The 17241-nt window shown below is 41.0% G+C and overlaps 1 protein-coding gene across 10 annotated transcripts in view; it reads right to left on the reverse strand.

Moving 5' to 3' along the window:
• WDR33 (WD repeat domain 33) overlaps window positions 1–17241 on the reverse strand; it is a 95139-nt gene that overhangs the window by 49125 nt on the left and 28773 nt on the right. For 9 of the 10 annotated variants that reach the window (XM_069975331.1, XM_069975324.1, XM_069975323.1 and 6 more), the window contains exons 2-6: window positions 15279–15508; window positions 10794–10862; window positions 10472–10576; window positions 10261–10356; window positions 7605–7756 (exon numbers count right to left, since the gene is read on the reverse strand). In XM_069975331.1, coding sequence (XP_069831432.1) covers window positions 7605–7756; window positions 10261–10356; window positions 10472–10576; window positions 10794–10862; window positions 15279–15482 — 626 coding nt within the window. In that variant the 5' untranslated portion in view covers window positions 15483–15508. Of the gene's footprint in view, window positions 1–7604; window positions 7757–9548; window positions 10192–10260; window positions 10357–10471; window positions 10577–10793; window positions 10863–15278; window positions 15509–17241 lie in introns of those variants that run through there. The other variant, XM_069975333.1, reaches the window with a different exon arrangement.

A 17241-nucleotide genomic window follows, 5' to 3' on the forward strand; every position in this document is an offset into this window, starting at 1 on the left:
TTAGGGGGAAAGACTGCATAAACTGTGCCTTTATTCTTTGAAGTGTGTCTATAGCAATGTGCTGATAACTTCTATTCACAACACTAAAGGAATGGGTCCTTTCCTCTTTTTCTCTTCACAGTTGGACCAACTATCAGCAGATTTGGCTTTCAGTAACATCTCTACACTGATGATACCGAGATAGACATTACTCCTGCATTTCTACACAAAAGTAAATGACTGACAGCTGTCCCAAACATATAGCTACCTACATCTTAAACTGAACGTCTTATATTTCCTTCATCTAGAAAACTAGCTAAACCAGACATCTCCATCTCAGTGTGTGGTACTACTGTAAACCCTAGGCAGCAAGCCTGTTGTCTTGGGAGTTATGCTAAACACTGACCTTCTGTCGTTCACTGCCTATATTCAGTCTTTTTCCGGTTCTTGTTACCTGCACCTCATAAAACATCTCTAGAATTAGTCCTTTTACTGTTTACTGACAGCTAAAACTCACTCTCTCTGATTTATTCTTGTTTTGACTACTGAAACTCTTTTACTAATGAATTTAATATTCTCTAAATGCTCCTCTCTCCAGTCCTTCCTAAAAGCATGGCCTGAGAACACATCTTTTCAGGAAGTATGATATTCCCCTAAGACTGTTTAGACGAAGCTATCTGCTAATTTTTAGTGAATGACCAACGATCATTTTAGAACATATTGAAAGATCACGATGAACAATTTATCACTCGTCATTTGATAGTACACAGTGTTTTTCATGAGCAGATTATCGCTCAAACGTGATAGTTATTGTGAAAATTTGAACGATAATCATTCCTTCTTAACGCATCGGGAATAATGTAAACGTGCTTAATTGGTTACAGCACCTACCAATAATTAACTAGAGTACCCATTTATTACATTGAAAAGTGTCCAGTTTAATTACTTGTACTAAACTGTACAATACTTTTTAATATAAGGAAAAAGCCAGCTTACCCTCTCCTCTATGCCTCCTAGCCCGGACTCTCACTCCAACAGGTGCCACGAGATACGTCCAACAAAACTCTGAGTCCAGCTTCCAGCAAGTGGTTTGCAAAAATGGATTTATTCAAAACCTTCGTCCCCGTACACACACTGCAGCATACCCCCGACAAGATTCCTACGCGTTTCAGCTGCGGCACGCAGCCTTAATCATGGCTGATCTTCATGGGGCTGTGCTGCACTAAATAGCTGCTATGTGGTGGTGTACGTCATCAGCCCTGTGCGTCGCGGCATCGATGACGATAGCACACATCACCTGCAGACTAATGAGCATCATCACCCGTGAAGTGTAAAAGACCGTGTAGTTAATATCATTAAACTTCATAAAAACAACACAAAAGGTTACTGTTGGTTCCCACCATTACTTCTTCTAATACAATCATATAATCATGTTACATTGGGCATAAACTCAGGGGAAGACACATTATTCGGTGTCCTGTAATCACCGTGACTAGGGGGCAATTCACATTCAGTATAAAGGGCAGGTCAAAATAACGCAGAAAAATACTACTCACTATTTTGCATGGCAACTGCTAATCAGTAATATATGAGTAATTCCTTTCTCATGTTCATACCCTGCGGGTAGCAGGTATCCAGGCGGAACATCCAGAAGGCTTCTTTATCCTTTAAAGCCCTCTGGATGTCTCCTCCCCTAATCGAGGTATGTACTTTTTCTATGGCAAAAACACGGAAGTACTTTGTAGATCCCTGGTGTACATCAATGAAATGTTTGGATGCTCCCGATGAAGTTCTTCCTCCAGGTCGTTCAATATCGTGTAAGTGTTCACACACACGCGTTTTTAATTTGCGTGTGGTGCAGCCCACGTATAGTATATTGCAGTGAATACAATGAACAATATATACTACGTTGTGGCTGTTGCAGTTCAAAAAGGACTTGATCTGATACTTTTGTTTTCCGGAGGTATCTGAGAAATTGCTACATGTGGTCACGAACATACATGTTTTACATGGATGATGTCCACATTTGTAAAATCCAATAGTGGATAACCAAGTGGAGTTATTTTGTTTTTTAGTTCCTGGCATCGAAGGAGAAAGTGCATCACCCAATGTTTTGGCTCTCCTAGACACAACATTAATGCCCTCTGATAATATTGTATCTATGAGAGGATCTTGTCTCAAAATTGGTAAGTATGAATTAACAATCTTTTTTTATCTGAGAAAATTGTGGGCTAAATCTAGTGACCATGGTTAATTTTTGTGTATGAGTTATATGAGTGCTTTTGTTGTTCTTTAGTAACTCATTCCTATCTCTTGTGTTCACTTTCCTCTCTGCTCTTTCAACCATCCATTTTTTATAGCCTCGCTGTATTAGACGTTGTGTACATGTTTGTTTTTCTGTGAGATATGCCTGTTCCCGACTGCAGTTCCTCTTCATACGCAACAATGCCCCAACTGGTATAGATTTAATGGTGTGTGGAGGATGACTGCTATTAGCATGTAAGGTAGTGTTACCTGAGATAGCTTTCCTATAGTTGGCAGTGTGTATGACTTGTCCTGGTGTTCCTTCTAATTTTAAATCCAAAAATGCAATGGTATTGTTGTGGGTGTCAGCTGTGAATTGCAAGTTCCACGTGTTTGAGTTGACATACTCTAGGAACAGGTCCAAATCAGGCGTCTCTCTGCTCCATACGATGAGGAGGTCGTCAATGTACCTCCCGTACCATCGTATGGAGCGGAGAAAGGGATTGGACACTGTATAAATATACCTGTCTTCCCAAAAGGACATGGTGAGGTTCGCGAGCGAGGGGGAGTATTTGGCCCCCATCGATACCCCGCTCGTTTGGAGATAAAAGTTGTTAGAGCAAAAGAAAAAGTTATGTGTCATCAGAAACCAGGTGGCCATTTTAATGAAGGAGATAAGATCTGAGTCATAGCTGCTCTGTGTGTGTAAATGAAAACTCAGTGCCTGCATGGCTACTTGGTGTGGAATGGATGTATACAATGAAATAATGAAATATTTATATAGTTATTTCATTGTATACATCCATCCAAGTAGCCATGCAGGCACTGAGTTTTCATTTACACACACAGAGCAGCTATGACTCAGATCTTATCTCCTTCATTAAAATGGCCACCTGGTTTCTGATGACACATAACTTTTTCTTTTGCTCTAACAACTTTTATCTCCAAACGAGCGGGGTATCGATGGGGGCCAAATACTCCCCCTGGCTCGCGAACCTCACCATGTCCTTTTGGGAAGACAGGTATATTTATACAGTGTCCAATCCCTTTCTCCGCTCCATACGATGGTACGGGAGGTACATTGACGACCTCCTCATCGTATGGAGCGGAGAGACGCCTGATTTGGACCTGTTCCTAGAGTATGTCAACTCAAACACGTGGAACTTGCAATTCACAGCTGACACCCACAACAATACCATTGCATTTTTGGATTTAAAATTAGAAGGAACACCAGGACAAGTCATACACACTGCCAACTATAGGAAAGCTATCTCAGGTAACACTACCTTACATGCTAAAAGCAGTCATCCTCCACACACCATTAAATCTATACCAGTTGGGGAATTGTTGCGTATGAAGAGGAACTGCAGTCGGGAACAGGCACATCTTACAGAAAAACAAACATGTACACAACGTCTAATACAGCGAGGCTATAAAAAATGGATGGTTGAAAGAGCAGAGAGGAAAGTGAACACAAGAGATAGAAATGAGTTACTAAAGAACAACAAAAGCACTCATATAACTCATACACAAAAATTAACCATGGTCACTAGATTTAGCCCACAATTTTCTCAGATAAAAAAAGATTGTTAATAGATACAATATTATCAGAGGGCATTAATGTTGTGTCTAGGAGAGCCAAAACATTGGGTGATTTCTCCTTCGATGCCAGGAACTAAAAAACAAAATAACTCCACTTGGTTATCCACTATTGGATTTTACAAATGTGGACATCATCCATGTAAAACATGTATGTTCGTGACCACATGTAGCGATTTCTCAGATACCTCCGGAAAACAAAAGTATCAGATCAAGTCCTTTTTGAACTGCAACAGCCACAACGTAGTATATATTGTTCATTGTATTCACTGCAATATACTATACGTGGGCTGCACCACACGCAAATTAAAAACGCGTGTGTGTGAACACTTACACGATATTGAACGACCTGGAGGAAGAACTTTATCGGGAGCATCCAAACATTTCATTGATGTACACCAGGGATCTACAAAGTACTTACGTGTTTTTGCCATAGAAAAAGTACATACCTCGATTAGGGGAGGAGACATCCAGAGGGCTTTAAAGGATAAAGAAGCCTTCTGGATGTTCCGCCTGGATACCTGCTACCCGCAGGGTATGAACATGAGAAAGGAATTACTCATATATTACTGATTAGCAGTTGCAATGCAAAATAGTGAATAGCATTTTTCTGCGTTATTTTGACCTGCCCTTTATACTGAATGTGAATTGCCCCCTAGTCACGGTGATTACAGGACACCGAATAATGTGTCTTCCCCTGAGTTTATGCCCAATGTAACATGATTATATGATTGTATTAGTAGAAGTAATGGTGGGAACCAACAGTAACCTTTTGTGTTGTTTTTATGAAGTTTAATGATATTAACTACACGGTCTTTTACACTTCACGGGTGATGATGCTCATTAGTCTGCAGGTGATGTGTGCTATCGTCATCGATGCCGCGACGCACAGGGCTGATGACGTACACCACCACATAGCAGCTATTTAGTGCAGCACAGCCCCATGAAGATCAGCCATGATTAAGGCTGCGTGCCGCAGCTGAAACGCGTAGGCATCTTGTCGGGGGTATGCTGCAGTGTGTGTACGGGGACGAAGGTTTTGAATAAATCCATTTTTGCAAACCACTTGCTGGAAGCTGAACTCAGAGTTTTGTTGGACAATACTTTTTAAACAAGAAATATTTAACAGCACTTATAGTACAGTAGTCCACATGCTCCCACCTGCCCTTTACTGTATGGTGCACCCCCTCCCCAGCACTGTAAATGATGAGAGATTGTGGTGCACTGACTGTACTACTACTGTACATGCACTTCACATACAGTACAGTACTGTATATGATTGCTGAAGCCTCACCAGTGGTAAACTCACCACATTAAACCAAAGCTCGCAAAAATGCTTGGATACCAAGCAAAGTCCGAACTCCTAGTGTTACCTAGGAGGTAATTTTTTTGTTGGAATACCGAACAGTTTGAATTCAGATGTGTTTGAACACCAAAGTATTGCTGTACTTCAAGACTGGGTGCAGAAAAAGTGTTTGAGAACCGGAAAGAGTTGGAGAACTGAAGCAAACTTTGCCTGAAAATATTGTTTGAGAACTGAACACTGAGTTGAGAGCAGTTTGAGAACAGTGGTACCACTGTAAAGTACTTTCTGCCTTTTTTCTCAACCCGGTTCCTCAGATTGTAAACTTTTGCAGGCAGGGCCTTCAATCCTCTTGCTTGGATAATCTGTGTGCAATTTTGTAATGTCTGATTTTTGTCTGTCCGTGTGTGTATCCTCAGGAAACGCTCTAGCCAACAGAAGGAAACCCCACCCGTGACTTCCATATGGCCCCAATAACCAACCTTCAAGAGGACAAAACTTAGTGAGTGGACGGGGAAAAAAAAAAAAATCATATTCAGATTTTTTTATTTTTTTTTTCCTGTAAGGGAAGTTAGTCAACATGTGTAATCAATATGTGCATCCTGCATGTGTATTTAGGACTATTAATAAAATTTATTTAAAAAGGCAGGGGGAGATATACCAGCAGTATATACTCTGCCTAGAAATCTCACAAAACAGTATCTATTCTGCAGTAACAGTGATATACAAGGTTTGAAATAGCTTACTTTGGTTTGTGATTACTTACCTCAAAGTTCAGCTTGCATAGACTCCCTCAGCTTTGAACAGTCAGCCTATCACAAGCAAAACTGAGACATACCGCTCAGATAACAAGCTTGTAACAAGCTCATAATGCTCTTCTGGAACTACATCAAAAAACACTGCAGAAAAGGTAAAGGACGAAATCTAGTTGAATGATTCTGACTGAATAGACCCTCCAGTGTTACCCAAGTGCTTGCAGAAGGTCTACTGTGTATGCCTTAACTCTCATAAAGGACTCTTCATCATTTAAGAAGTGCAATGTTTCTTTATCTAAAAAGCAAAGCTTTACAGGATATTTTCAGAAATGAACAGGTATTGCGTTTAGCGGGATCCAATCCATACCATTAGCTCAGTGTGCTTTGATGAGGCAGATAGAAGGCTGTCTAAATCAGGAAACCCCTACTGAGGTCTGAAGTGAAAATTTCAGTGGATATCAAGAGGTTTTTCCTTAGCCAGCAAAACACAAACTATAACTCTTGAACTTCATGACTTAAAACACTTATGCAACTCTTATCTGAAATAAGAAAGCATTCACTGTTACCAGATGTGTGACTTATGCAACCAAATATTATGTACCAACTTTTAGGGTTTTTCATGGCCTAAATGGTGACACTCCAGCAAAACCACATCCCATTTGTTTACAGAGACAGCTTAGTCCCACTTAGTCCCAGACACAGTGACACCTATTTGTACATTCCGTGCCTATATATAATGATAGGGGATGCTGCAGTCGCTAATTGGCTGCAATACCACTACTCGTACATTCCTGTTCTCTGCCCTGACACAAAACAAGTACTGTCCAGCCAATCATGTGGGACAGCAGCACTTTTGTCAGAAAACAAGAAGAACTCAGTAGCAGGGACTGGTACCATTGGATCACCAGCAGGTAAATACTTCTTTTTTGTTTTTATCCCACCTTGAGCACATTTAAACAGGTAGAAAATAAAAATATTCCGACAATCCATTTAAGTATGCTTGAAAAAGTATAATGACTGCATTCAGTTCAATACTATACAGCTATATTTTGTGGCTTTGCTCTTGTTTCTTATATGTGGCTTCACTTCACGTTTCTGTGGTTAGTATAACATAATGCAAAAATCCTTATTAGGTTGTCCACAACAACATTTTGTCTAGATAACGTTACTGTTGACTTAGCTTATGACATTCAACAATGTGAGGGAATTAAAATGTAAAAAAAATATAAAAAATAAAAATGGGAACACTAACTGAATCGTGTACATTACTTTAGCTTAAAACTATGCATAAAATGTATGCATATGGGCAAAGAAAGGGGGAAGAGTGCCAGGGCTTCCTAATACTAATTTGAAAGATATCCCACATAGGTCTTTCCATTTCCAGTGATTTGGCTCTATGGGAGTAGGTGGTTTTATTTTGTGTCATAGTACTTGTAGCTGTAGGTTTTATTGTATAGATTTGTGCTTTATTTTGCATCTGTGAACTATTAGAGGCACAGAATTCTTTATTCATAAAGCAAACATCTTGGCATACACAGTTTGTGCAAGAAACAGTACACAATGCTGTGATTGAACACAAAGAATAACAAGAATGGACGTGCAGAAGATGCTGCTTTAACCTGACTAAGCCTGCCCCACAACAAAAACCTAAAGATTTCAAAGTAATACAAGATAGAAGGCAGAGATTAGCAACATCTATGGAAAAGGGTAGAGTGGTTATAAACCTGGCCTCTCTAATCGCCTCCTTATGTGCCTGGAACATCTTGACGTTATTCATGTTGGACTGCCAGTACTTCACAAATCCACTATGATCAGCAGTAAGCATCCACATGTCATTATGGGACCAGGTCATAGCTCGAACTGGGCTGTCGTGAGCCTAAACAAAATAAAGAAAAAAGTTAACTTATGTGTGTTTAGAACACTAAACAACATTTTTTTACATATTACATCTTGAGTATTTTTTTTTTTTTTTTTTAATAATGCTAATTCAAGAGTCCATGTTAAAGAAAAAAAAACTTTGGAAAACTTTAAGCTTTTAAGATAACAGTCCTCTTTCAATTGATTTATGGATCTGTGGGGTCTCGGCATCTGGAAGCCCAGCAATCAAAATTTTACATGTAATAGTAAGTAGGCTCTCTAGGAATAGGTATATGATATAGTATATATCGTAAAGTAAATATACTGGTTGTGAATAGTAGTATATACTGTTAGAAAAGTATTGGGATAGTAGATAAAGAGATATACAGTAATACTTATACAAAAGCATGACTTAATATGTAATGGTTATTGCTAGTAATATATAAATATAAATATATATATATATATATATAAAAATAGAAATAAAGTATAAAGTAATAATAAAGTAATAATTCATATACATGATATAAAATACATAAAAAGATACATAAAAAGGTGCAATTCCTAGATTCAGAGCTCTCATGGATGAGCTCATATAGTGTCCGATTTGTATAATATGTAGAGCCAAGCTCAGCTGTCCATGCCGGGCCCTTTGCGCAGGCAGCTGATAAGAAAATATATATGTATTGTAGATAACATATAGCCTGTAGTTATATCAATCAGTCAATTAGATAAAGATTATTAGTATAGTGATACGGTAGCGCTTCTTTCAAGACTTGTGAGTTATGGCAAACGTAGCGCTTGTATATGGTGAAGTTCAATTGTGTTTGAGCTTGAATGAGCGTGCGCTTGTCCAACATGCAGACGCCCTGACAGTATCAGCAGAACGGTGAACGCAGACAACACAGATCTCTGAGCTTCTCAGTGTGAACAGGAATACATAGCCACACAGAGGAGCTCCCTGCCCGGCTACTCACATCTTTACAAACCACTGGAAGTCGGGTGAGAGGTGGATGATCCACCATCAATGTTTGAATATATGCTTTTATCTGCAATATATGCCCTTGAAAACCCAAAATGTTCTATGCAAGCCGATCGCACCTTGTGCCCTAAGGCTATCATACTCTGCACGACGAGGGCGATCTCTCTCCTAAGGGTTACAGTGTGCATAAGTTACATCCTACAAAGGAATCAATATTTCAAACACTACTTAACTACTTTCCTGCATGATTATTTTACTGTCAGTGGAAACAATAAGTGCCTTGTACTGTGGAGATACAGAGTCATATATAAAGAGATAATTAACGCAATTGACATTCACCATATACAAGCGCTACGTTTGCCATAACTCACAAGTCTTGAAAGAAGCGCTACCGTATCACTATACTAATAATCTTTATCTAATTGACTGATCGATATAACTACAGGCTATATGTTATCTACAATACAGATATATTTTATCAGCTGCCTGCGCAAAGGGCCCGGCACGGACAGCTGAACTTGGCTCTACATATTATACAAATCGGACACTATATGAGCTCACCCATGAGAGCTCTGAATCTATGAATTGAACCTTTTTATGTATTTTATATCATGTATATGAATTAAATTATATTATTATATATTTATTTATTTATCTGGCAATGACCATTACATATTAAGTCATGCTTTTGTATAAGTATTAATTACTGTATATCTTTTTATCTACTATCCCAATTTTTTTCTGACAGTATATACCACTATTCACAACCAGCATATTTACTTGACCATATATACTATATCATATACCTATTCCTAGACAGCCTACTTACTTTTGTATTTCCTTGTTTACCCTCAGGCGCAGAGACAGTAGTGCACTCGGAGTCAGGGTTTAGCCACCATATTGTCGGGGTGTAGCAAACATATAAGACAATTAAAATTTTACATATCACTAGGACATGTCAGAGATCTATGTTTAGATATTTATTTTTAAGATACAGGTATTTTTTACAGATCACCAATAATATTAGTAACTGTTTCAGTGTTAAGGAGCGGTTACACAGAGATTTATCTGAGATTTCTGAAGCCAAAGCTAGGAACAGACTATAAACAGAGACCTGGTCATAATGGGAAGATTTAGATTTCCCTTCTTTTCAAATGCATTCCTGGCTTTGGGTTCGAAAATCTGTCATATAAATCTCTGTGTAAACACACAATTCGGTAAATAAGACTCAGCTCTTGATTTGATCCTTGGGGATATCAGATGCTCGACCCCCATAGATCACTTATTCTATTGGCTATGCAATTAATCTCTGTCCAACAAGACAAATTCCCTTATGAAGCCACTCAGATACCGTACTAGAAAACTGGGCTATGAACAATTTCCTATATTTTACCATTTATGCTCCCTTTATAAAGGGAAAAGTTGTTATGGTAGGGTAAACCTACACATAACAAGCTATTGATATAAAAAAAACATTCTGTTTACAGAAATTAAGCAATACCACCAAACAGTATAACCTTTAAGAAAGTCAGAAAAATTACCTGTAATATAGTCTCAAAATTAAATGTGAGACCATTCCATAAAGTAAACTCCCCACTTGAAGCTCCTGTTACTAAACGGCGACCTTCAGGTGTCCACTGCAGGGAGATAAACAACAGTAATGGTTTATTTTACATTCAGGACACTAATGATTTTATAGAAATACTATATTATACAACCTAACAATCAAACAATACAAAGCCAAATACATACCCGTACAACAAACACAGGACACTTCACTTTGTTGGTAGATGTACGCACAAACTTTGTAGTAACAGCATTGAGAGGATTGTTAAGCATCCCAATGGGAGGCACCAGCTGTAAAATAGAACATATGAAAATTACATTTAAATATGTCACACAGCTTTTTTAAAACTGCAGTCTACAAATACCCACATTAAATCAACATTATTCTTCACAAATTCTAGATATGCTAAAAAGTCATTTTCGGAGATGATACAGTTGCTGCTAAAAAAAAAAAAAAAAACAACAACAACAACAACAACAACAACAATCAGTAGCAACTTTAACTTACATCATTATAATAACCGGCATCTGGTTGAATGGCTCTCATGTCTCGTTGATCTCTCTGCCATACACGATTCTGACAAAAACACAAGAAATTAAGTAAAAAAAAACAATCAAGCAGCTGCTCTCAAAAGGAAGAATATGATGAAAACACCCAGCAATGTCTCCCTTTTCTTTAACCAACTCTGTAATACTGCAAACACAACTCTAAAAAAAATATACATACGATTGTGTGGATTTCCCAGGATTTCCTAAAGCCGGGGGGGGTGGGTGTTCTGCCCGGGTGATCGCCAGATCGTCCGGGCAACCCATAGCATATAGCAGCAGTCTGCTGCCGCTACTCCTATTCCACGGAGCGACGGCAGCAGATCCTTGCTGTGTGAGTCATTTATTTGTCTTTCAAGATGCATCATCGTTCATGTCGGCTGATTGTTGCCTTCTATTACACAGGACGATTATCATCCGTATAGGCCGATAATCGTTCCATTTAATAGGGCCTTAAGCCATGTCACCCATCCGGCTAACCCACCTAGACAGGAATGGTCATGACTGCACTCCACTGCTGCCTGCAACAAGAGATCACACAGAATACACCCCATATAACTGTCTTTAGGCCCTTTAACACAAGCAGAATATCGTTAGTGAACATTCCTAGGACAGGGCTCCAGATGGCGACCAAAATGGTCGCCAATGCGACTGACTTTTTGCAAATGGCGCCCAGATTTATTAATCTGGGCGCCATTTGCGACTGGCCCCGGCGGCGGCGCGCTGTCTCTTTAAGATGCGCGGCTGCCGGGGGTGTCCCGTCCTATCCCCGGCAGCGCGGCGCATCAGTGAGCTGCCTGGGGCCCTGACTTCCGGCACAGGAAGCACACGTCAGAGACGCTTCCTGTGTCAGAAGTCACAGCCCCGGCGTACAGGAGCTCACTGATGCGCCGCGCTGCCGGGGATAGGACGGGACACCCCCGGCAGCCGCGCATCAGCCGGGGACAGCGTCCGAAGAAGAAGAGGATCGCCGGGGGAGCGGGTTGTCAGGTGAGTTTGTGTGTTTGTTTTTTTTTAAATATTGCTTAGCATAGAGGAAAGGGGGGGGGGCATCTATAATGGGGGGGAGAAGAGGGGGTATCTATAATGGGGGGGAGAAGAGGGGGTATCTATAATGGGGGGGAGAAGAGGGGGTATCTATAATGGGGGGGAGAAGAGGGGGTATCTATAATGGGGGGGAGAAGAGGGGGTATCTATAATGGGGGGGAGGAGGGGGCATCTATAATGGGGGGGAGGAGGGGGCATCTATAATGGGGGTAGAGGGGGTCATCTATAAGGGGAGGGGGCCATCTATAAGTGTAGGGCAGACTGGCTGCAGACACTGGGAGATAGATATATGCACAATTATTATTATCAGGGCCCCTCAGGTGTCTGTATTGTAGGGGGTCACTTGCATTAGTCACTAGGTGAGAGATATATCTATCTATATACACATCTTGTGGGGGGTCACTATGGCTGCAGTCATAAGTCTAGCTCAGTATGTATATACTGTTGCAAGCTTTTAAAGGGAACCTGTCACCCCCCGTGACGGGGTGACAGGCTCCCAACCCCCCATTAGAACCCCCTATACTCACCTCATCGCGCCGGGTCCCGCTTCTGAAGATGGTCGGGTCACGGAGATCTCAGCCGCTGCAGCCCGGCGCGCACACTGAGAGATGAGTCCAACGCTCAGAGAATGACGGAGCGCTGGACTCTCCCATCATTCTCTATGAGCGTTGGACTCATCTCTCAGCGCACGCCGGGCTGCAGCGGCTGAGATCTCCGTGACCCTACCATCTTCAGAAGCGGGACCCGGCGCGATGAGGTGAATATAGGGGGCTCTAACGGGGGGTTGGGAGCCTGTCACCCCGGCACGGGGGTCGACAGGTTCCCTTTAAGCTCAAGTTCAGAAGAGTAAGCCTCATTAAAAGGCTAGCCAAGTGAGGCTGAAGTACTGAGTCAGACTGGATATGGTTGTCAGACTGTATATGGTTGTCAAGTTGCAAGTTTCCATGTTGAACGTTTTCAAACTAAGAAAAGAAAGGATCTAAAGGAGGAGGCTGCTGCCGTGGCCTCTGCACACAGTAAGTCCCATTTAACATAACATTAATTTTACATGGTTTAAAATGTTGGCGACCAAATATTCTATTTGGCGCCTAAATTTTTCAGGTTAGGAGCCAATGGCTCCTAGGTAAATTTTTTAGTCTGGAGCCCTGTAGGACTTGTACTCAGTTACCCGATATACAGCCCGTGTAAAAGGGCCGGCGTTCAGCTGAGGAATAAGCAAATACCTTCTTGTCAGCTCACTGGATCTTTTGTGCGTCCAGCAAAATTATTATCGGGCGTGTAACATACTGTCTGAATGAGATACAGTGAATGACAATGCATTTAAAAGATCACATGAACATTACAGCGATTGTTCACGTGGCCTGGCTGCATGATTAAAGGGGTTATCCAGCGCTACAAAAACATGGCCACTTTTCCCCCTACTGTTGTCTCCAGTTCAGGTGTGGTTTGCAATTAAGCTCCATTTACTTCAATGGAACGGAGTTTTAAAACCCCACCCAAACTGGAGACAACAGTAGGGGGAAAGTGGCCATGTTTTTGTAGTGCTGGATAACCCCTTTAATCGTGCTGTATAAAAGCACTATAAACAAGTGCCAATCTCGCTGATTGCAGCCACACATGGGAGAGAATACAAAGAACATTTAGCTAAAAATAGAACGAATCAGGCAAAAACTTTTGTACAACCAATCGTGGACAGTACACTGCTGAAAGTCCCGCAGACTAGAAAGTAAGTACTATTTTCATTTAGTAAAAAGCTAGAGTATTCATTTGTTACTTGAAGCTTGCAAGAAAAGTTTAACATTAAGGGTATTAAAAAAAAACAAACAAACAAAAACCTTTTCTAGAAAGGGTACTCAAAATTAAAAGTGAGAATTTTCCTTCAGCCCTTTTATCTCATTATAAGGGCCAGTTAATACAGAGTAAAAGCGGCAAAACTCCGCCTGCCTCAGTGTCATACAGTCTATAGGAGGGCTTGCGCACCTCCTCTCTCCGCTCAAAGAATTGACATGTCAATTCTTTGAGCGGAATGGCTCGGAGAGAAGAGGCGTGCGAGCCCTCCCACAGACTATTTGACAATGAGGCAGACGGGATTACGCAGCAGAGATTTCTGCTGCTTTTACTCTGTGAGAACTAGCCCTAAGGATGATTTAAAAAAAAAAAAAAAAACAATTTAGAGCAGAAAGGGTCACACACTCCCAATTGGTACAGGTCTGAGCAATCAGACCCAGACCGATCAAAACTTTTGACACGTCTCTATGACATGCAAAAAAAGGAGAAGTGCAACAGCAACCTACAGGTACAAGTGCTTACCGTACATACTCCCCCCAGTGTACACACGCTAAAAACCTGCTCTTTAGATATTAAAAAAATTAGGATCTTTAAAATTAGCAAACCATTTGATCAAACAGAGTGTACCATGTCACCACGTTATCGTGTTCTAAGACAGTGCTTCTCAATTCCAGTCCTCGGGCCTCACCAACAGGTCATGTTTTGACGATTTCTTATACAAAGAACTGCTGTGATAATACCCGATACACTGAGTATAATTATATCACCTGTTGAGTCACGTGTTGAGGATTTCCTTAGTATTTCACAGGTGATATAATTATACTCAGTGTATCGGGTATTATCACAGCAGTTCTTTGTATAAGAAATCGTCAAAACATGACCTGTTGATGAGGCCCGAGGACTGGAACTGAGAAGCACTGTTCTAAGAAACATGGTCCTAATCTGTAGAATCCAAATGAAAAAGGGAGATATGTCCCCGCGCAGACCATAAGTATAGAAGCAAATTTTATTGGTGTATATCCACAGGTAACGCGTTTCAAGAGCGCTGGGCTCTCTTTTTCAAACCTCCAGGATACTTAAAACATGGACATCGAGATCAGCAAATCACGAACAAACTGTGTGGGCTAACGTTCTAATTACCAGAGGTCAAACTGTATCTATTGTAAATGTCCACGCGAGAAGCTGTCAGGAATAAGGAGCCGCCGCCATATTGTTGTTGCCAGATACTAAACCATGTTCTTTTTCTCTAATCTGTTTCTCTTTTCTGATTATTTTTTTTTTCTTTCTTTTTTTTTTGTACATTATTATGTGGGCAGCCATCTTGCTTGAGCTGTTTTCAGCTATTTGCTTTACAACAAACCCTGTGGACACAGTGTACAATGGACATGACCTGTCCAAGCTGTGAGCTTCCTCTACTCAAAACCATGAACTGGTGTCACATTTTACTGTAAGCAGCCTCTTGCTTTTCAGACAGAACAGGAAGTCTCAGCATACAGTCATTCCTAACAGTGATAATGAAAACAGAAGGATTCCAGGATTTTAGAATGTAGATAGTAACTGTATAACTGTAGAGATAACTAAATTAATATATCTTACCCTATGCTATACTCACCTCAAGATACTTTATAACAGAAGGATTGTAATCTATAGTCTTGCGGTTTACGGCCTTCCTCATGCGCTTGCCATCAAAGGTGAGCTGTTGCATGGCCTGCTGCTGAGCATAGTCGGGACGTTTGTAGAACAGCTGTCGGGGAGCCTGGTGCTGGAAACGTGGCATGTGAAAGAAGCGAGGAGGGGAACCAATTTCTGTTGCCATTGTGGTGCTTTCAGAGGTCTGGGATACTTAAATATGAAAAAAACGAAAATCAGAAAACACATCAAAATATATATTTTTTAAATTTAATTAAATTAAACATTTAATCTCAAATCCGGGATCATATCAATTCAATGGAAAATCAATATGCAGCAGAATACTGATGTGCATGGCACAAAACAAATGTATTATCTCCTTCTGGGACAGGAGGAGATAACGGGAGTTGAAAATTCACTAAGAAGGGAATAAATAAAAGTGTGTGCGCCAGGATTTTAGTGCAAAAATCAGTTCACCAGATTTTTAAAATAAAGTAAAACAAACTAAAAACCTAAGGTTTTACATCTGGTGGCTGGGCGGAGCATAACAAAAAGTGATTTTCCATAAGCTAAAAAAAGTTTGGCTGTCCAGGCATGATGAGCAGCTGGAGGGCCAAAAAGTTTTACACACCCCTGGTCTAAAGTTGTGCAGTAATTTTTTCTCCTCTAAATCCACGGTGTGTATAGGTTCTTTCGCGCAAAATACTAGAGTTAATATGTGAAACATGGGTTGGCCTAAATGTTTATCTAACATACTTAGCCATTGCAACAGGTCCCTGAACCCCTACACGTATGGATTCTATAACATTTAAAAAAAACATTTGAAGATGATGTCCGGGCATTTTCAAAATTCGGCAACTGGTAGGCGCAGGGGAGAAAATAGCTCACAAGTACAAATTTACCTCTGCCGTTGCTCGCAGTGAGCAGCAGAACTGGTCTTGGGACCCCCGCCGGACTCAAAGTTCTCTTGCACAGACACGTCACGACCCGGCTGATGGACTTGGCGCTTAGCCACCCCCTCGAGTCAGGACATCATCACAACCCAGGGAAAAATTCCTTACAGCAGGGGTTCAGAGGCCAGTCCTGCCGCTTACCGTGGGCACAGGGAGAGGTAAGTTTCTACTTTTAATCATGCCGAATTTTAACCTCTTCCTGTCAGCAATCTGTATGTATACGTTCCTACCGCACATACCCAGTGCCGTAGGAATGTATACATACGTTCCTGACTGAGGGGCTTCTGATGTGTGCGGGAGCACGGCAGTGAGAGCGGTCCTGCACACAACTGTGTGTCCAGGGCCGAAGGTAATGAGAGGCAGCTGCAATCCCGCAGATGCGTCTCATTAACCTCTTAAACGCCGCAACCTATAGCGATCGCTGTGTTTAACGTACTCCGTGACAGAACAAGCTGATCGGGTGATCACATCGGTCCCGATCGCTTGTGCAGTCTGGCGGGGGTAAGTCACTTACCTCCGTCCTGACCGATCGGCGATCCATGTATAGCGACTGATCTTAGGCTCTATGCATAGATTGCCTTTAACACTGATCTATGCTATGGGATAGCATAGATCAGTTCAGTATATGCAATATATTAACTGCATGTGTGTTACAGTAAAAAAAAAAAAAAAAAAAAAAAAAAAAAAAAATTTATAACCCCCCCCCCCCCCCCCCCCTGCCAATCAAAGTTTAAAATACCCCCTTGCCCATAAAAAAAAAAAAAAAAAAAAATTATATATACCAACAAAACACAACAAATCACTGAACTCAGGGAGAACAGTGAAAAATTCCAATGGAGAATTTTTCACTGTTCTCCCTGAGTTCAGTGATTGTTGTGTTTGTTGGTCTGTTTATCATTGCCCCAGTAGCCAGAATCCTGCTCCACACTGACAAGGGGGGCAAATACCCCGAAACTGCAGTCTGTGGATGGATGCCTAGCCTTGGTAAACCTT

The sequence above is a fragment of the Dendropsophus ebraccatus genome, chromosome 6 (assembly GCF_027789765.1).
Source record: "Dendropsophus ebraccatus isolate aDenEbr1 chromosome 6, aDenEbr1.pat, whole genome shotgun sequence".
Taxonomy (NCBI): Eukaryota; Metazoa; Chordata; class Amphibia; order Anura; family Hylidae; genus Dendropsophus; species Dendropsophus ebraccatus.